This window comes from Eretmochelys imbricata, chromosome 1 (genome assembly GCF_965152235.1).
Source record: "Eretmochelys imbricata isolate rEreImb1 chromosome 1, rEreImb1.hap1, whole genome shotgun sequence".
Lineage (NCBI taxonomy): Eukaryota > Metazoa > Chordata > Testudines > Cheloniidae > Eretmochelys > Eretmochelys imbricata.
The window spans coordinates 358,907,734-358,928,657 of record NC_135572.1 but is presented as its reverse complement, the minus strand read 5'-3'; the positions used below and the strand labels follow the sequence as shown (position 1 = coordinate 358,928,657).

The following is a 20,924-nucleotide window of genomic DNA, read 5'->3' as shown; positions in this document are numbered from 1 at the left end:
ACCCGCTCTCCTTGCACAAGTCACTCCAGGTCTCGGGTCCACCCACCCCCATCTCAGACCCTGCCTAGTGCTAAGATCCCTCGCTTCAGCGGCATCCCTACGGCCCCTGCTGCTGGTTTTGTGGCAGCTGCTTTCACAGAGCTGCCCACACGCCTGTCTTTTGCCTGGGTGGTTACAGTTCACTTAGGGCGTGTCTACGCTGCAACTTCACACCCACAGCGGAGCCAGGCTCACAGGGTTCAGGCTCCCAGGCTGTAAAACTGCAGGGCAGATGTTCAGGCTTGGGCTCCAGCTGGCCCCAGAGACCGCACAAGCAGGGGGATGGTTACAGGACCAGGGCTCCCGCCCGAGACTGAAGACCTACCTCCAATTTTACAGTGAAACTGACACCCGCGAGCCCCACGAGCCTGAGTCAGCTGACCTGGGCCAGCTGCAGGTGTTGAACAGCAGCGTAGCCATGCCCGGAGAGCCCTGCCCGGTCCATAGATCTTTCATAGGATTCTCCCCACTCTCTCTCTATTGCATTTCACCTGCTCTCCTGCTGCCTCTCAGCTTCGCTTTCTTATATGTACGACCTCCACATTTTGCCAGCTTGCTGCTCACACCATGGAACAGACCTGGGGCTGCCCCAGCTCGCTCACTGGTGCGGGAGGAAAAGCCCTTTCAACCAGGATCCCTTCAAACCTCCTCTGTCTCTTCTCTACCCTGGCTCCTTCCCTCCCATGCCCAGCGGGTCGCTGCCACTCTCACACAAAGCGCGTGCAGCTCAGCCCTCTGAGTGAGCAGCTCCAGGTTGACGAAAAGCATCTCCTAGCAGGGAGCTCCCTTCCCAGGGGATCCCACGAAACAGAAACCCAGGGGATTCTGCCCGGCCCTACCCCATCCCTCTCTCCAACTGCTGTCCTGGAGTCTAGGAACCAGAGCATGCAGATAAGCCAGCTGGGATCAGCCTTCACCTCATCTCCATCCCATCCCCAGTCCGTGCAGCCCCCGCTGCCGCAGCCGGAGGAAAGACACGGCCACAAGGACAAGCCAAGGGTTTTTATTGCAATCCCAGCAGCAGCACCTAGGAGTTACTATCTGGGCAACGCATTTCAGCCACCGTGGGTCTGCAGCAAGCACAGCGGGTCGGCTCAGAGGCCTCCAGAACACGAACGCTCACAGGAGAGAAGCTGAGTGGGGCACGTCCACCACTGGTCAGAACCACAGAGCTCATTCCCCTGAGGGCAGCCCAGCGTCATTCCCGTCACTGTTATCCTGTGCGCCACCCTCCATCTAGTGCTTGAGTTTCCACCACTTCCCTAGAGACTAACCCAGCTTAAGCCATCACTCTGCAGAGGGCACTCTCTGATACCGCTTTGTCTAAGGCAGCGCCCAGGCACTTCTGGCAAGAATAGCCCATGGGTACTCCGTGTTCTCTACGTGTTCTCTGTCCCAGCTTCATACTGCTACACTAGTTTGACCCACCTGGACCACCCTCAGATGTAGGTGTCTGTATGTACAGGAACCAGGCAGGCAAACTCCAAGTCTCCAGGTCCCCACTCCCATCCACCTGACAGAGCCTTGTCCAGCTGCGTGCGAGGGTGTGCTCACTCTCACCACAGCTGTGTTGACAATGGGCAGGTTGTCTCCATTAGTCACTACATTACACTGGACAGTCACATCACCAGCCCATGCTCCCCAAGGGAGCCCCAGCAGAGTTCTCCGGTGGCTTGGGGAAGGCAGCAGACACAGCCCTTACTCCACTTTCCTTCCCCATGAGCCAGGATGAAAATGACATGCAAGAAGCCAAGGGGCCAGGTAACATCATTGGCACTAGCAAGGGGCTTTGCCAACATAACTCCATGACCTGAGGAGGCAGCTGTTATTCCGGGTAGAGGGGGGAGATGTGGGAGGGCAGGTGATGAGATGAAGGAGACTAAAATTTATCACCAGCCTCCCCCTGAGTCATGGGGACGGGACGGAATCTTCAAGCCCGGGTGCCCGGAGTTAGCACTGCCCCATCCCCCTCGGGTTTTAAGCTACCCAATGGAAGTTGCCCAGTTTTCAGGGAGAGCTTCACTAGCTGTGGCTACCTACCAGAATGGGACTGGGGGGAGAAAACCGGACCTGCACTGCTCTCCCCCAGCACTGGCCTGGGCAGTACCTCACCACTTGGCGAGAAGGGGAGGGTCGAGCAGAGCTCCGCTGAGCCCAGTGGCCAAGCACATGCCAACAGGTCGCTGCGTTAAGCTCCTGCTTTGACACATAGCTGGATCCCACCAGCTGTTTCCACATCTGGTGCAGCTGGCTGCTTACACCCAGTCCCATCCTGTAGGTTGTCGGTGCCACACCTAGGCAGGTCACTCAGGAGATGGTCTGAGACACTGGGAGCAACAGTCAGCAATAAACCCTGCTTTGCCAAGCACCCACAGCCCAGAATCCTTGTGGCACCTGCATTCAGAGTGCACCCAGCCCGCTCCTTTCCAAACCGGGGCCAGGCACACAGCATGCTGGGGACTCTAGCTTTCCACTCCAGAGCCCAGGGGCTGAGAGGGGCTTTTGGGCAGGCATCTCTGTACATTTAATCCTCTGGCTTCCACCCCACAGGGTGGCCCTGCAGCTCCCCATGTTCACCTCCTTAGTTACCCTGATCCTCACACACAAAAGCCGGGACCATCTGCTGGCGAGAAAGAGGTAGGGCACAGGATACAAACGGGTGGAGTTTTATTACTCGATATACAATAGCACATTACACAGTCAGAGTCCCAGCCCTGCCCTGCCCCCCACCCTCCCCAAGAGAAACAATTATAAAGTTCATGGAAGGATAAAAAGGAGAAACGGTTCTGTTCTGCAGTGTTGGGACGGCCGAAGCAGTTACCTACGGCTTTCCTCGCAAGCTGCCAGTGGAGGTAACTGGAACTCCGCCACCTGCTCAGTGCTTAGACACACCCCGCCCCCACCCGCTAGATGCAAGTGAATGCCACTTCCCTCCCTCCCTCCCAACAGGCCCCACTGGGACACGGCACAGGCTCCACTTCACAAGAACACATGCAGTTGGGTAGGACGGTTAGCATGAAAGTGCCACCTGGGCAGCGGAAGGCAGGAGCACGGCTAGTGCAGGTGCCTGAAGAGTCCTCAAGGTTCAAGTTCTACCAGATAAACACACAAGATCATTTAAGACGAGGTCACAGTGGGGAGGAAAAAACAACCCAAAAAACTAAACTAAACCCGGCACGGAGATCCCAGGTGGGCACGACGCTCGCCTGGTCTGTGAGCCGGCTGGCCACCCACCTAGCGCTTGGAGAGCTCGTGCGATAGCCAGTCCAGTCCGTCATAGAGACCAGTGCCCTGGGTTGCGCAAGTTGCCTGCACATACCACTGAAAAACAAGGGAAGGGAAGGAAATCAGACAGCAGGCAAGACAACAGCTAATGCCGAGAGGTAGCATTTAGTGGGCCGGAAGCCAAGCACCACCAAACCCTAATCCCACTTCAGCTTGCGGTGTGACCTGGGTGCCTCAGTTTTGCCCTCTGTAAAATGGGGATCATGATCCCACCCTACTGGACCTGGGAAATGAGGATGGATGGGCTAGTTAGTAACACACCATATATCACTGTCAGCAAGCAAGGTCTCCAGTTCTCTTCAGCCCTATAGGAGACAATTGCTGGAGAACCCACTGGGGATGGGAAAGGGAAGCAAGACAGAGTTTGGTGCTGATCGGAGAGAGATGCACTGTGCCAGCTAGTGCCAGGCAGAGTGCAAGCTCCACGCACACCGCTCTGCCAAGTCACCTCACAATCCTGCAGCAGCCCTTGCGACCCACACTCCAGGCTCCCTGCTCACAGCTCTGCTTCAGCTTCACAGCCCATGAGGCTGAGACAGAGGAGAAGCAGTCAGAATGGAGCAGTCAGACTACAATCCCTTCCGCAGTCTCAGGACAGCCTCTCCTGGCAATCGCGGGACCCTGTATACACTTACGGTTCTGCTGCGGAGTGTCTGCAGGCCCAGCTTGTCTGTCAGCTCGCTCACTGCCATGGCATTGGGCATATCCTGCTTGTTAGCAAACACCAGCAAGACCGCATCCCGCAGCTCATCCTCCTGCAGCTGGAACGGAGGAGGCAAAGCCAGCTTAGCCAAGGCCGAGTGGGAAGGCAGCCTGTGAAACCAGCTGGCTTGCTCCATCACAAGACTCAGCCCGCTCTAGCCTACCACAGTCTGCTAGGGACCAATCCAGAGTGATGAGAGGATGGCTTGGTGATAGGGCACTGAACTGGGACACAGGAAATCTGGTTCAATTCCCACCTCTCCCACAGACACCATGGGTCACGACGCTTCTCTCAGTGCTTCAGTTCCCCAGCTGCTCAAATGGGGGTAAAACCTGCCTCCCTCCCCCCATTTTCACCTGTCTTGTGTATTTGACCTGCGAGCTCCGTGGGGCAGGGTGTCTGTGCTGCACGCATTGCAGCGGGGCCCTGACCTCACATACAATCAAGTTCTGGTCACAGGACAGAGACAATTACCACGTTACAGCTCTAGCGTGAGGGGCTGACTGCTCCAATTTAAAGCTTTTTCAGCTCACCCAGCCACCCCCTCCTCAACCCTCTGCTGGGGGCCCCCACATCCCTCAGGGTCTGTTCTTGGTCCCCTTCCTCAGCTCCTCTGCGTTTCAGTCATTACCTCTCTATCCCTCCCAGCTTATCCAACAGCTCATCCTCACATCACACCACACCATTCCCCAGGGTAGCCATGGCAAAAACTGAACCCCTCTTTCTCCAGCTCCACTCGAGCATGTTCCTTCCTCCCACCTCCTCAGCTCACACCCAGGCTCTCGGCCTTCTCCCTCTGACAGTGTAAACACCTCTGGCTCCCAAGGCCACTGGGTGCACACACATGCCAGGTAGCCATGAGGCAAATATTCATGTATTCTGCACCCCAGGAAGCTCCCACTGTGGCTAGTCTCATGCGGGCCTGCTCCCCAACAAATACACACGCTCGAGCTTTTGCTCTGAACCCGTGCGAGGTTCTCTTGGATTCAGGAGAGAAGGATTTTCTAACAGAATGGCTTTTCTTTAAGTTCAGGTACTAACCAAGCAGCCCACTCCCCCAGCCTGTGCGCGTCCTCAGACCTATTTTCATGCTATACGCTACACCTGGAACAGCTCCCTTTTCTTCCACGCACCCTCTCGCTTGGGTTTGCCAGGCACTGCTCTAGCCACCCCCACTCTTCTTTGGAGACCACACTCAGGCAAGTCAGAACCAACCAGCTGCATACGGCACAACACCGAGCTCAGGCACCCTGCCTCTTCCTTCCCCCTCGCCTTCGCTGCATGTCTCGATCAGCCTGTGAGCTCATCAGGCACCCGCTTTGCCCCAGCCCCTCGTTGTAATGCTTTGAGTGCACATAGCACTCCTGCCAGGTGAACAAAGACATGTGGCAAGGACGGGGCACGCTGCGCCAAAGCCCTGCTCCAGAGCGCCTCTGCTGGGTCGGGGCAAGGGGAGTTCAGTGCAGTTTCTGCCGGCCAAAGAGCCTGACGATTCTGGTGGAGCTCCCACTCCCATCCTGACAATGCAGCTGCCAAGAAGGCCCAACCCCCCTGCTTCGGGCCTGGGATGTGCCTACGATCAGGCTCGGCCCAAAGGGAATTTCCTTTTCTCACGGCTGAAGAAACGCTGGTTCAGCTGGCCGAGTTGTGGGCATGGTCTCCTGTTGCCCCACGCAGGCCAGAGGGGCCACGGGCACCCAGTTCAGAACAGCAGACACTGGGCAGCTTTTCAGGCTCAGTTTGTTTTCCCAGGGATGGAAGAGTCAAGTCAAGTGGGAAGAGAAGGGGGTCTGTGGTTTTAGGGTGAGGGGTGCTTGAAGCCTGTGTTCTCCTGAGACTGGCTAAGAGTAGTAGGCACACAGCCAGGATGCAGCTCTACAGAAAGGGAGCAGTGCTCCGAAGAAATCACATACAAAAATGAGCATTAACAGAGAGACCAAGCACTCAAGAGTCCAGGTTTCTCCTGCAATGTTACCTAGGATGTACTGTCCATTCCTGATGGCCTTGTTAACAGGAACGCTATGGGAGTCTATCCACGGGATAAACACCAGGCCTGCATTGGAGACCCATTGACCTTTCAGTAGAAATCTTCACTTTTGGAGTTGCCTGACCGAACACCTGGATTCTCAGCCCTAATGCTGCATTCGAGCCAGTTTTTGGTTACTACCCGTGGGCGAGACCTTCCAGAAAAGCTCAGCATTTTGGTGCACACCAGCAGCCAAGTGCTTGTGACACTTGTGATCAGATTTTCAAAGTGAGAGCTGCATGTGTATTTCATCATGGGTGCACATGTAATTGTACGGAATAGATCTCTGTCTTTTGGGGCTTATAATCCAACAGTTGATGAAGGAGTGAGACAGGCACCAAAGATAGGAATGGAATACTGCTGTAGAGAAGTGGTATTTTAATAAGCAGGTGATCTAGCTGGTTTTTATAGGGGGGTCACAGTGGGCATAGGACCCACTGCCCCAGAACAGAGATTACTGGTTGAAATACATACTTTCTATCAGAAAAATGAATTGTATCCCCCTGCAAATGCAGGAGAGGACTGGCAGTTTACAGCTGGAATGGGACACTAATTATCAAGCCCTCTGCACATGAGAAAGTGCTAATGGTTGTACATTTTAGGGGTACATGAGCTGGCCTTTTTAGCACATTGATAGAATTGCCACATGGTAAATGGGTCTACTGGATCTACATGAAGCAGCTTCCCTGTAACACTGATGTTCAACATACGCTGAGGAAGATCAGCTGTGGCGGGAACAGTTCCAAGCTTCCTCTTACTTCCAGGCTGCTTTTGACAGCCATTGGTAAGAGACAGCACTTCTAGAAGCCATCCCGTATCGATGCATTCCATGGTTTCCACTAAATATGTCCATTCAACCCACTCAAAGGCCTTCTCTGCATCCAGAGAGAAAACTGGACTGCGGCTAACACAAAGACACTTTCTATACGTGGCTCTGGTTAATTTTGTTTTGTTTTAGTAAATGAGTTTAATGTGTCTCACCTATGGCTTATGGAACATTTCTGGCAGACGCTGGTTTAGTCTAAAGGGATGGCATGGGTAGTGTATGCAATTTTGATTTCTGGAACTAGCTGTTAGTGCATTTCACCTTGTAGAGGTGAACACAGTAAGATAACCAGGGCCCATGTTAGAGATGCTGAGCACGAAGTTCCTACTGACTTCATTTCTCAGAACCCGAAGAGTCAGAGTGTCAGTCATAGACAGCAGGCCTGGCTATGGAAGAAGCAGCATCGTTAAATTTACTCCAAACACAAGGGATTTTGAGGATGGTATAAGTGACCTCTGCATGCACAGGTGTCCGTTGCAATAGCACCTAGATTCCTAGTCTTAAGGATAAGCACATTTGGAAAGCAGGCTCAGCTCGTTTTGAGCTCCTGCTCCACACACGCCAGCTTACCTTGAGATATGCTCTAGCAGAGTCTTGGCCACCCGAGATACACGTCCTACTAGCCCTGTCAGCTCCTAGGCTTTCACACCAGAAAGATCCCACCTAGTATTCTCCACCTTCCCACCAGTCACCCCAAGCCTGAAAACCTACAGAGACAACACACAGCCTCTCTCCAAACCACACCCACCATCTTCTGTAGCTCATCTGCAGACTCCTGCACTCTCTCTCGGTCATTGCTGTCCACAACAAATATGAGGCCCTGTAAAAAAAAGCAGACAGGCATGAGACAGTTCACACAGCGCAGACACTGATGCCACAGTGAGGGGAACACTGCACAAAACCAGAGGAACAAGCCTCTTTCCAACACCATGGAATGGCAACTGAGATCACTGCCAATGTAGCAACCACTTCCCACCCTACCCCCAACCACGTATCTTCTCCAAAGCTATTCTATAGATCAGCAACAAGGGCTTGCATGCGTCTTCATTCAGAGGAAAACCCCACATCTCTTATTGCCGCTTCCGCTCGCACAGAGGCCAGGGGGTGGGAAATGCCCTGGGGTAGTTTTCAGAAGCCCCACTTTCAGCATCTCGCTGCGCTGAGCGAAGGAAGTTACTCATGGCTCAGAGCAGAGATGCCTTCCCTGCCTCATTCTGAAAGAGCCTGACTCAGGGTCGGTGTCATTGTGCCAGCTTGGTTCAGTGAAGGTGCAGGCAACTCCCGTAACCCCAATGCATGCTGCTGCGTGGGGGGAGCCAGGAGCTGCCTTCCAGCCAAGCTCCCTGGTTAGATCATCTCAGGAAGAGGACAAACTGCTGGTACCAATGCACAATCAAGCCTTATCCTCTTTATCAATGAGACACTGCTACTGCCCTTCCCCCACAAGAAGGGAGAGGGATCAGAGGGTCACCCAGAACTGCTGGGAAGGCCAAAGCAACCTAGCTCCTATGACCAGGGCAGGAGCAGCATCCATGGGACTAGGTCCATGTTTCATCCCAGGTTCTTTGCCATGGAAGCAGTTGCTATCTCCTAATTCCTATCCAGAGGCAGGCAGGTGAGGGGAGGCCTCAGTGGACCCCATGCAACAATCACGTCCAGAGGGCTCTTTCCCAGTGCCGCTGCAGCTCCTCCCACCTGCGTGTTCTGGAAGTAGTGTCTCCACAGGGGTCGGATTTTGTCCTGGCCACCTACATCCCAGACGGTGAAGCAGATGTTCTTGTATTCCACCGTCTCGACATTGAATCCTGCGAGGGCAACAGGAGGAGTGAGAGGAGACAGGGTTTAAGAAAAAGCACGAGCAAGGCTCTGCTGAAGATAGTTAATCACCATGGCAGCCTGAAAACTGGCAGACCACAGACGTGCACTACAGGAAACACCAGCCGCTGCTGGCAGAGACGCCACAAGATTTCAGGGGATTTTTGAGTTGGGGGAGGGAGGATTCATGGGGGACAAGTGTCACAGGGGTGCCTTACGTACGATGCAGGTGCAGTGCAGCATCCTTCTCCTCCCACCAGCACTTCTGGGGGATGGGTAGTGGATTATCCCCACCCAGACAGCAGAGCCATCCACAGCACAATTTCTGCTCGGCAATGGACTAAAAAAGGCATAGTACAGCTCCACATTACCGTCTGCTCCCTCAGCAAGCAGCTTCCCAGCCACTACCAGTAAATTCACCCAGACTGTGTGGGCCAAGCTGGTGTTCCTTGCAGCTTATGCTTTACTGCTAGCAGAGGATTCTGCATGACAAACTCTGACCTAGCAACCCTAGAGCTTGCTAAGTAGCTCTGTCCAGTGGTGCACAAGGCATATCTACCTACTTTGTCTCTCAAGCAGGTAGACAAATACAGATGGTGAGCAGATGTCAAGAACCATCAGATGGAGACATTTTCACACAGCTTCATCTCAGTCTAGAATTACACTAAGGTAACTGCTGTTCAGCTTTAATCTGCTTGTCTGCTCACCTCATTTCCCATGATCAGAAATAAGCAACCCACAAGCACCCCCATTCTAAAAATCCACCTAGACAGACATTTACCAGTCAGTAGAGTTCTGCACAGCTAAGAAATACAAGCTCTGCTGGACTCACTGTGAAGGCCAAATCAAGGTCAGACAATGTTTACAGAGTCAGACCCAGCCCTTCCCTTGTGACCCAACGGTCCGGCCCAGCAACCCAATCATCTGCTCTTCTAACGTGAACCCGTGCACAGGCCACCATCACTGGCACCTCTAAAGCCACCGCAGACATGGCAGCTCTCAGCCGTACAAGCATGAGTGACAGCAACATGGGGGTGGGGTAACAGGGAACAAAATACCGGAGGGCCAATGGGTTGGGACTGAGGGGCATCGGAAGAGCTGTGTATGGGGAGCTCAGGGCTCGGACAGTAGGGGGCTGCAGGCAGTGGAGAATCAGGGGAGCTTGGCAAGGAGCCCAGGACAACAGCAGCAGAGAAATGAGGTCTACTGACAGAGTTGTGTGGGGGCGTTTGCACAGCATCAGCCTCCGCTGTGCCTTGCCCAGGCAAGTCCATCACTTTCAACACTAGTGTCACATAAAACATTTAAAATAAACACCACAGAGATGAACCGACAGGAAGCCTCTTTCTTCTGCTGCAGTCACGCTATCCGTCAGACCAGCTCCTCGTATGCTGAGTCCGAAGTGAGCAGGGCTGAGACAGCAAAACATGGGTGGTTTGGAACATACGGTCAATGAACGTGCTTGCATGCGGTCTGAACTTGTACAGCTGCTCTGACACAGCCAGTGTGCAGGACCAACCGCCCCAGCTTTGGAGACATCGGGATGGCTCCATTTTATCAGGCGATTGGATTGTCAGCTCTTCAGGCCGGGACTGTGCAAGGACCTTGGCTTGGGTCTCGCTCGTTGATCTGTTGGGAAGTCTAGCCCCATGAGTGTAGACAACTCTGGGGAGCCGTGGGTACCCCCTCAAGTCAAGCCGAAGCCCAGCAAGGCACACAAGCCTCACTGCAGTTTAAAGGCCCTTCCAGTGGCACAGCTCAGCAATGCGACAGGAGCCATCGTGAAACACCCCTGCTGACTTCAGAAACCGTTCTGATTCCAATGCCACGATACAGCCCCAGCTTAGACATGGCCCCCAGCTAACGAGCAAGAGAGCTGCGGGGAAGCACAACCCCACTGCCGACTCAGCCCGAGAGATGGGGGTCACTTTACAAAGCTTGCGAACCTCAGCACATTACCCCTCTCCCAACCTTGGAGGCAAACCAGAGCTGGGGCGCAGCTTTTCGCCACTTACCAATGGTGGGGATGGTGGTGACGATCTCACCCAGCTTTAGCTTGTAAAGGATGGTGGTTTTACCAGCAGCGTCCAAGCCAACTGAAATGGCGAGAGAGAGAGGGGAGAGGCCAGTGTCACTTACCAGCACCTGGCTCCTGCCTAAAGTCCCCATAACCGGTTTCCCTGATGAGTAGGACCACCCCAGTATATAGCACCCCCTCTTTACAGGAGATGATGCAGATAAGTCTAACAGCTCCAAGGGCCAAGTGTATGTTCCCAGAGGCTCAGACAGAGCCATTCTAGCAAGGCAGCTTTACAAAGGGCTACCAAGTTTACAACCTACAAACCCACCCACAGCCCCTTGTGTACAGCCTACCCCCAAAACAGCCACAAGTCATTCATTCAGGACAAGCAAGTGAGAGGTCTGCCCAGAATAAAACCCACTGCCCTGCCCTGCATTCTGCAGCTTTCAAAGCCTAAATTATCCCAGAGAACACCAAGCAAATCCACACGCTGTGGGGCAGAGATCTAACAGCAGTTTTCCCCTCCGCAAAGCTCTCCGTGGAGATCAGTCCTGAGCACCAGGAGGGGAGAATCTGGTGAGATTCCCAAATGTTCCACTCCCTCCAACACCGCTCTGATCAGTCCTAGGCAGCTGGTATCAGTTGTGGAGGAGTCACTTCAGTCTGCCCTTGACATGATGCCCAGAGCAGGAATTGCTAGCATATGCCAGCTCTGTACATCACCATTACAGAAAAGCAGATGTCTCTAGAGCCCTGTCTACAAGTGTCATTTCCAGTTCGGGGGCAGAGTCCAGTGCAGGGCAGAACATGCAAGCACCCCTACACTTTAGAGTTTCCCCCTCAGGAAAGACAAGGTGCTTGTCACAGAACAGCTGCATCCTACAGAGACAATAGGAAGCTATGGGGAACTCTTCAAGCCTAGGGAATTCTGCTTCCCTTTTCTCTTCTGCTTGATCTGACCGACACTGTAGTCCCAGACTTTACAAGGAGGGTGGTTCAGAAGGGCATTACCTGGGGAGCAGAGTGGCCCAGAGTACCAGCAATAGGCTAAGGAGAGACACAAAGCACTGTTCTGATCCGGTATTACCGGTATTACCACTCAACGGCTCTTCTGGGACTCCTATAAGTAGTGAGCTGGGGTCTCTGTCCAGCTTGTCCACCTCGCAGAACTACAAGCACAAGGTGCCCTGCCTTGCTGGGCCTTGACTGGCTCATGGAGACCGAACACACCCCAAAGTCAGAAACAGGGCCCAAGCAGGTAGAAAGGAGCTTGCACAGACACTGCCTGGCATGAGAGGTGCAGCCAACTGGAGAACTCCGGTCAGCATGCCTGTCAAAAAGCTAGGACCATCTGCTCATTAAAAGGGGTTATGGCCCTGCCACTGAGCCGAGGCACCACTGTACCTTGCAGAACCCGCCCCAAAATCCTCCATTATTGTTACTTGTTTACACTGCACCTGGGCTGCGAGATCCTAGCTCAGGTCAAGCCCCTGCTCGGACAGTCTCTGGAAACCCCCTTGCTTTACGCTGACAGGGTTCACAGGCACCTGTTTGTGTTATGCACGGCGAAGTGACCAGCCAGAAGTGCCTCAGTAAACGCAAACCCAGAAGACAGTCAGCATCTTTCGCAGGCAGAGCTTTCGTCTGGGGGCACTTCCCTTCCAACAACGTTTAAAATGCACTAGACGGAGGCTGGGAAACACGCTGGAGGCAACAGTCCCACTGACCCCAGCTGAGCGGTTCATATCCCATTTCTGAACTCCAGCGTGTCTCGATGACACAGGCACACCCAGCCACACCAGAAGAGTCCGTTGGCTGGAGGTGTCCAGCCGCCACAAGGATAAGTTTATGCTCCAGTGCCCAACCAGAATTACATTTCAGAGTAAACACCCCGTTTCGGGGACTGACAGTTACGTGGTCCAAGCCCCTCTCATAGGACAGTCCCAATACTCTCCAGAGCCTTCTCTCAGGGCTATTGGCTCAGCCAACCCAGACAGGCTCAAGGACATGAGTCTGGCCAGCCCTCTTGTCATCAAAGGCTCACCGAGCAGACCCAGAAGTTACAATCTTGAACCCTGTTACCACCTGCAGTGGAATGTGCAGGGACCCTATGCCCACAGCTCCCCATCGCCCAGCCCATGAGTCACTGAAGTTTTTGCTACAGCCCTTTCCATGAGAATTGCTCTGCTGGATGGACTAGCTCTATAAACCCTACAGCAGAGACCAATGCCCCATAAGGGAACAGGATCCCTCAGTCCTATAGGTCTAAAGGTCCAGGGGGGACACGTCTGCACTCCTCCTGGGAGAGGGCAAGAGACAGCGATAACAGTCACCCCAGCGATGCAGGGAGGGCAGGTGCCCACACCTGGCAGGGCTGCTCAGCCCCACAGGACCAAGGTAGGGCAATTCTCCGGCAGGGACCGATGCTGTCCCCGATTCTCTGGGATAAGGGCTAGCACTGGCAGGGCATGGGCAGGGACCTGGCATCGGGCAAGGGCGGGGCTCCCCCTACACTGCTCTGGGAGCAGCAGCCAGCCTGCCTGCCAGCCACAATGCCCATGGCAAGAGGGGCCGGTTACCTGGTCCAGCTACCCGAGAGGGATTAGCCATGGGGGTGGGTTAACATCACTTCCCCGCCAGCCCTGCAACCCAACCCCACTCCTTTGGGGGGCTCTCCACTCACTCCCATCCCCCAGGGCCCTGCAGCCCAACCCACTTCTTCAGGGGGAACCCCATCCACCCCCCAACCCCTAGAGCCCTGTGGCCCAACCCCTCTTTCTCCAGGGGGGACCCTACCCATCCCCCCACCCTCCAGGGCCCTGCAGCCCGACGCCTCTTTCTCCAGGGGGGACCATCCCCATCCCCCCCCCGTGGCCCTGCGGCCCGACCCCTCTTTCTCTGAGGGGGTCCCTACCCATCCCCCCGCCCCGGAGCCCTGCAGCCCAACCCCTCTTTCCCCGGGGGGGACCCTACCCATCCCCCCGCCCCGGGGCCCTGCGGCCCGACCCCTCTTTCTCCGGGGGGGACCCTACCCATCCCCCCGCCCCCCTCCGGGGCCCTGCGGCCCGACCCCTCTTTCTCCGGGGGGGACCCTACCCATCCCCCCGCCCCCCTCCGGGGCCCTGCGGCCCGACCCCTCTTTCTCCGGGGGGGACCCTACCCATCCCCCCGCCCCCCTCCGGGGCCCTGCGGCCCGACCCCTCTTTCTCCGGGGGGGACCCTACCCATCCCCCCGCCCCCCTCCGGGGCCCTGCGGCCCGACCCCTCTTTCTCCGGGGGGGACCCTACCCATCCCCCCGCCCCCCTCCGGGGCCCTGCGGCCCGACCCCTCTTTCTCCGGGGGGGACCCTACCCATCCCCCCGCCCCCCTCCGGGGCCCTGCGGCCCGACCCCTCTTTCTCCGGGGGGGACCCTACCCATCCCCCCGCCCCCCTCCGGGGCCCTGCGGCCCGACCCCTCTTTCTCCGGGGGGACCCTACCCATCCCCCCCCGCTCCGGGGCCCGGCGGCCAGACCCCTCTTTCTCCGGGGGGACCCTACCCATCCCCCCGCCCCGGAGCCCTGCGGCCCGACGCCTCCCCCTGGGGCTCGGCAGCGCGGGGCTATGGGGCGGCAGCCGCCCAGAGGGGAGCGGGCTCGGGCCCCCCCGGCCTGGCCTCACCCATGAGAATCCGCATCTGCTTCTTGCCGAAGATCCGAGAGAAGATGGCGGAGACCGTGAGGCCCATGGCGGCGGGAGGGGGAGGCCGCGCTGCGAGCCCCGAGGCTGCCGATACCGCCGCTGCGAGCAGGCCCGGCCGGAACCAGCCGCAGCCCTGCCTCCCGGCCGCCTTAGCCCCGCCTCCTGGCCGAGCCCCGCCTCCCGGCCGCCTTAGTCCCGCCTCCTGGCCGGCAGAGCCCCGCCTCCCGGCCCCGCCCGCCTTAGCTCCGCCTCCTGACATAGCCCCAGCCCCGCCCACCTTAGCCCCGCCTCCCGACAGAGCCCCGGCCCCGCCCGCCTTAGCCCCGCCTCCCGACAGAGCCCTGCCCCCGCCTCTTGCCCACCTGAGCCCGGCCCCGCCCACCTTCACCCCGCCTCCTGACACAGCCCCGAGCCCGGCAACAGCCCGACCCCAGGCGGAACGAGCCCCGCCCGCGGCCATGGCTCCACCCCCGGGAGCGCGAGCCCTGGCCCGGCGCCTGTAGTCAACCCCGCCCCCCGACAGAGCGCCTCCGCGGGCAGCCTTAGCCCCGCCTCCCGAGAGAGACCCCGCCCTTGCAGGACCCGCCCCGCCCCGCCCCGCGAGCCGTTGATGAGCAAGAGGCGGGCTCGGGTTCCGCTGAGCAGCTGGAGGGAACAAGCCTTGTGCCCGAGAAGGGGGTTCCCTCTGCGGCGAGGCAGCCCCCGCGGCAAGGACGTCCCTAGAAAGGAAGGAGTCACGTTCACTTCGGCTTCCAAACGCGTCTACACGCCGCCGCCTGGGCGCCCCCCCGGGACTGGGTACTCCGGGTCCGCAGCAAATGCAGCGTCCCCTCTTGGGCGCTCTGCTCCGGGCCCCCCTCGTGCCGCCAGCGGGGCGTTCACACCGCGCCCGCGCCCGCGCCCCCGCCCCCGGCGTGCGCCTGCGCACTAGGGCCCGCCGCGGCCGGCCTGCGGGCAGCGGAGTCAGAGTTTATTGCAATCAGCACATGCGCAGTGAGAGACAGCGGCGGAGAGAGCGGCGCGCGCGCTCGCCCACTCGCAGGAGAACAGGGCCAACAGGCGCATGCGCGTCGACTGTGGCCAGGAGCGCTGGGATTGGCGCAGACGCGGGGAGCGTTGGACGGGGATGACGGGACACGCCTAGCGAGCGCTAGTAGGGATCGGCGCATGAGCAGCGAGCTTCGCCCGGCGAGCGGCGTCTTACGCGCACGCGCTGTGGGAGGAAGCCGTGGGCCACGCGCAGGCGCGAGGCGCGTGAGCCGGGAACCATGGGATACGCGCAGGCGTGGTGAGGGTGGGAGGGACTCCAGTAGGGCCGGAGATCCGGGTGAGTGGGAACGCCCTCGCTGGGGTCTGAGGTGGGCCCGGCGGCGCGGGAGTGGGCTCTACCCCCGCCCGTGGCTGCTCCCGAGCCGCCCCCCTGTGACGGCTGGGCGGGGGCGGGGGCCGCAGCGCCCCCTCTCACAGAGGGGTGAAGTGAGGCCCGGGGGCTTTGCCGTGGCGTCAGTGACAGAACCGGGGTCACTCCGGAGTCCCTGAGGTCCCCAGCCCTGCGACGCGCCTGCGCCTGCGGGCCGTTCCCGGGCGCTCCGAGTCTTCCGACGCGTGTGTTTGCGCCCCAGGCTGTCATGCGGCCCTGGGCTCCTGCTCTGCAGATTTGTTCGCCCATGAGCAGCCTCGAGGCCTAATACCTCTGTTTTAAGACTTGCCGCGGCTATTTATGTAGCCTTCGCTCACGTTTTTTCCTCCCTCTCCTTTCAGGTTGCATGAGCAGCAAAGCTGAACAGCCGCTGAGGAGTCATGGAGAAGTTTGGCATGAACTTTGGGGGTGGTCCTAGTAAAAAAGATCTTCTGGAGACTATTGAAACTCAGAAGAAACAGCTTCTTCAGTACCAGACTCGCTTGAAGGATGTTGTTAGAGCCTACAAGAGCCTGCTCAAGGAGAAGGAAGCCTTGGAAGCTAGCTTAAGAGTGTTGTCCGTGTCTCATGAGACAGACGTTGGCCTGAGTGGAGCTCACCTTGCAGACATTGCCAGCACCAGTGTTTCCTTTGCTGACTCTGCTGATGACAGGAGTTCTGTTCATAGTGAAGACAGCATGGGGACAGCTACAAGTGTGGACACTGCTGCCAGCTTGACCAGTGCCAAGGGTGAACTGGGGACAGAAGATGAGAAAACAGCAGCTGGGGCCTCCCTTCTGAAATCGGAGGAGGCGAGTGGGTCAGAGAGCGGCGTCAGCACTGGCAGTGGGGATGTGCCAGTCGCTGCTAATGAGGCTGACAAAAGAGTGCTCCAGCTGAAGACTCAGCTGGCCACCTTGACCAGCTCCCTGGCTACAGTCACCCAGGAGAAATCCCGCATGGAAGCCTCATACCTAGCAGACAAGAAAAAAATGAAGCAGGACCTGGATGAGGCCAGTAAAAAGGCTGAAGAAGACAGGAGCAAGTTGGAGGCAGAAATGAAGTGTGTCCAGGAACAGCTGGCAGAAACCAAAGCTCGTCTAATCACACAGCAACATGACCGGGCCCAGGAACAGAGTGACCATGCCGTTATGCTGCGGGAGCTACAGAAGCTGCTGCAAAGTGAGAGGACCTTGCGCCAGGATGTGGAGCTAAAGCTGGAGGAGACCAGGGAAGCACTGGCTGGAAGGGTGTATGTGGCTGACCGTGTGGAAGAGTCTGAACTGCAAACCAAGCAGCTGAGCAGGGTGGTGGAGGAGCTGAAGAGAGAACTGCAGGCTGTGCAGGAAGAGAACAGCAAGCCAGATCCCCAGCTGCAGGAGCTTCAGGATGAGATTGTCAGCCTCAAGAGTCACTTTCAAGCACAACTGCTGCAAGAGATGAGAAAGGTAATTCTCTGTTTGTACACCAGGGTGCACTAGCCAACATGTTGTATAGGAAGAGAGCAGTACTGAGTACACAGAGATTTGTAGTGAGTTTGGGTTGACATAAATCCTGCATCTTCATAGGACCATAAATAAGAGAGATTAAAAAAAAAATCTACGGTTCCACTAGAAGGAATAACTTCTTAATAAGGATGCAGACTGCCATGCTTCAGGGCAAAAGTCAACCACTAACCAATGGGAGTAGGAAGAAACTTCTTTTATGAACAGGTATGCTATGATTGTCCATTATAGAGTTTCTTACACCACCTTCTGAAGCATGTTATCCTGGCCACTGTCGGAGACCAGATATTGGAGTGGATAGAGCACTGTTCTGAGCCATTGTGGCAGTTCCTATGATTTTACCTTTGTAAAACTTTTTTCAAGAGCCTGCGGTGAAAGAGCAGTGTAAATTGAAATTATTATAGAAATAATTTTAATGTAATGTTTTGTAAATCAACAGAAAATGGATGCTGAGGTAAATAACTCAGTAAGATGAGGTGAAATGAGAAGGGCTTTTAACCCTCCAGCTTCAGGGGCTGAGCTGGTCACCAGCTGGGGTCATGAAAAAATCTTTCCTCTTTTCCTGGAGGAATGAGATGCATTTTGACAGTTTCACACCTTCCTTGGCAGCCAGATATCAGACTACAAGAACCATTGTCTGTTCCATTGAGAAAGATCTTATGCTGCCATTGGCAATTGCTCCTCAATGTTGGTGGGAGCAACATGAAACTGGTGTGTCTTGTGCCGTCCTTGGAAATGTCATGATATTCTTGGGGAAGCTCTGCTGTTGAGGCCCTTCATGATCACTCTGTGTGAAGTTTGGCCTGGTGGGTCGGGGGGGTGGGGGCGGTAAACAACAGGGCAAAAGCCTCTCGTGCAGGTGGGGAGAGAGAAGGGCAGAAACCAGGGATATTGAGGAAGAGAGTGATGAGTAGGTGAACCCAGATTAAAGAGAACAGAAATCATCTCCCGCAATTGGATTTGCTGCTAAAATAATTCCAGAATAAAATCTCCAACTCCTCCTGTTAACATTCCAGAATTCTTTCTTCCCCTCTGGATTTGGAAATGTCTAGAAAATTCCTTCCACCAGATAACACATGGGCATTAATTTCATTTTATCTCTGGTCTCACACTCCTCTGTGGGCTTGTCCTTGGAAAATGGCCTCTAATGAGAGGATTTCCCAGGGGAGTCTAACTAGTGGAGAAGATTACTTGAATTTGGCTGTGATACTAGCTCCACAATATGCTGCAGTTGTACCCTGTGCAGTTAGGAGTACTGCACCCTTTAGAGTACACACAGGTTTTAAGAAATCCCATAAGAAAAACAAGGCCATAAGTGCTGGTATGCCTCTCCTTGCCAGTGCTAGTGTGGCATAGCAGCACTTCTTGCTTGAGAATGGGGAATGCAAATAGAAGATTGTTTTTCATTTGATCCTTTGTTTATTTATCCTTTAAATATGGGCCAGACTAGCTGTGTCATGGCCCAGAATTGATTGTGAGAGGGGAAGGGTGGCCTGGTGGTTAGGGTGCTAGCCTGGGATTCAGGAGACCAAGGTTAATTCCTGCCACAAATTTCCAGTATAAAACAAAACAGAAGTGTAACCTGTCTGTGCTCCTTTTGTTTCCAGACTGCACAGGCAGAAGAGCAGCTCCATCAGCATGCCCAGATGGAGGAGCGTCGAGTGGCCAGCTTGGAGAGCCAGGTCTCTGAGGTGTCAGAGCTGCTTGGCACTTATGAAAAAGCCAAACAAAAAGACCAAATGACTATTCAGAAATTAAAGGACCGCATTGTGCAGCTAGACCTGGAAAACAAGACTCTGGCCATCGCTGCTTCCAGCCGATCCCCAGTGGACATTCACACTGAGGAAGCCAGCCTGGATGTTAATGTTCTGAAAGACAAAATGGAAAAGCTGAAGAAGCTGCTGCAGATGGCAGCCAAGAAGAGCCAGCCCGCCCTGGACATAGAGAAGCTCTGTGAGTTGGAGCTGCCAAAGGGCACCGAGGCTGGGGATGGGGAGAAGGCTACTGCTCTGTATTACCAACAAGAGCTGAAGCAACTGAAGGAGGAATTTGAAAGGTACAAGATGAGAGCACAAGTGGTCCTCAAGAATAAGTCAGCCAAAGATGTCAACTTGGCCAAAGAGCTAGAGGACACCCAGGAACAGCTGGCTGAGCTGAAGGAGAAATACATTGCACTTCGGCTCTCCTGTGAAGAGATGGAGAAGCAACACAAGCAAGAAATGGAAGCCAAGAAGCAAGAGGTGTCCCACCTGCAGCAGGTCCACAGGCAGGACCTAGAGAAATGTGGGCTGGATTACAGGGAAAGGGCACTAAAGCTGGAGGAAGAGATGCACAAGCAGCGGGACAGAGCCCTGGCTGTGCTGTCGGAAAAGGACCAAGAGCTGGAGCAGTTGAGGTCTCTAGCCATACCTTATGGGCTTCAAGGATCCAAAAATTACCTAGCACCAGGGAGTGACATGAGCAGTGATGATTTAATGGATGCAGTCTCTTCTGAGAACCTCACCCAGGCTCTGCATCTTGCTGCCGCCAATGAGCCCACTTTCTTTCTGTATGCAGAGCAGCTGGCCCGGAAAGAGGTAGAAATTGTAGCCTTAAGGAAGCAGAAGCACAAACTGGAGAAGGAAGTTCACCAGCTCCAGGAGAGACTTTTGGTTGAGGAAGAGAAGCATAGGGAAGAGGTATCCACCCTTCAAGACCATATCCAGAAGAACTTAAGGGATAAGAGCAGAGAGGGAGCCAACCTGGAATATCTCAAGAACATTGTCTATCGGTTCTTGACCTTGCCAGACTCACTGGGCCGTCAGCAGACTCTAACTGCCATATTGACTATACTGCACTTCAGTCCAGAGGAGAAGCAGGTTATTATGAGACATTCAGCCAACAGCAGTTGGTGGCTTTCTGGGAAGAGATGAGAACCCGGGTCCTGCTCATAACTACTTTACTTTTACAGTGACATGTTCCTGTTTTCTAACTGTATAAGAAGAACTAACCATCCGTCCCAGGACCTCTGCACTTAATTATTTGTGTCCATCATGTGTCAAGGGCACGGGAGCCTTCAGCGAAGTACTGAGCTTTTAGACTAATGCAATTAGCGCTAGGCCGCAAAACAAATTGTCATCTCAGTAATTCCACTAGGACCACAACTTTCTGTGCCACAAGAATTCACTCTGGGTTAAGACTACATAAAAGGAGGTCCCCACTGAGGACATCAGTATTTTTTTAAATCAAATGTTCCTTTTTTTTAACCTGTCAAGTATAGAGTGGGGAAAACTTACTAAGTTAGGTCACTTGCTTGGGTCTTAAAACTCCAAATGGGCTCATGTCCTAAAAATAAAAGGAAAAGTACTTAACAGATTGGGCAACGCTGTGATGTAATCACTTTGCATTTTAAAAAACCCTGAAAACCAGGGAGAGATGAGTCTTAATGACCAGCTACTATCCAGATATAAGAAAGTCCTCAGAGACTTCCTGAAGGCTGCTAGTGAGTATGTGCTAGAGCCAAATTTACACAAGAGAGCAGAATAGCTCCTCAGATTGCTTGGAACAGTGCTAGACATTGGAGAGAGATAAATTCTATTGGGGTAAAAGTACACCTAAAAAAAATTTCTTACTCCAGGTTGGGAAT

At 55.1% G+C, this 20,924-nt stretch overlaps 2 protein-coding genes across 3 annotated transcripts; one reads left to right on the top strand and one right to left on the bottom strand.

Moving 5' to 3' along the window:
- Window positions 1-2,994: 2,994 nt before the first annotated feature.
- On the bottom strand, window positions 2,995-14,544 carry ARF5 (ARF GTPase 5). Its single transcript, XM_077837844.1, has 7 exons — window positions 14,375-14,544; window positions 10,710-10,790; window positions 8,575-8,684; window positions 7,628-7,699; window positions 3,960-4,085; window positions 3,274-3,360; window positions 2,995-3,131 (listed from the first exon to the last, which is right to left on the bottom strand). Exons 1-6 carry the CDS (start codon window positions 14,439-14,441, stop codon window positions 3,274-3,276), a joined length of 543 nt encoding a protein of 180 aa, XP_077693970.1. The 5' UTR covers window positions 14,442-14,544; the 3' UTR covers window positions 2,995-3,131.
- A 1,155-nt stretch (window positions 14,545-15,699) lies between these two features.
- GCC1 (GRIP and coiled-coil domain containing 1) lies at window positions 15,700-20,653 on the top strand. Of its 2 annotated transcripts, XM_077837802.1 has the most exons (3): window positions 15,700-15,722; window positions 16,157-17,242; window positions 18,907-20,653. In XM_077837802.1, exons 2-3 carry the CDS (start codon window positions 16,196-16,198, stop codon window positions 20,209-20,211), a joined length of 2,352 nt encoding a protein of 783 aa, XP_077693928.1. In that variant the 5' UTR covers window positions 15,700-15,722; window positions 16,157-16,195; the 3' UTR covers window positions 20,212-20,653. The 2 variants fall into 2 exon arrangements, with proteins under 2 accessions (XP_077693928.1, XP_077693917.1); XM_077837791.1 differs by lacking the exon at window positions 15,700-15,722 and having other exon boundaries at window positions 15,755-17,242.
- Window positions 20,654-20,924: the final 271 nt, after the last annotated feature.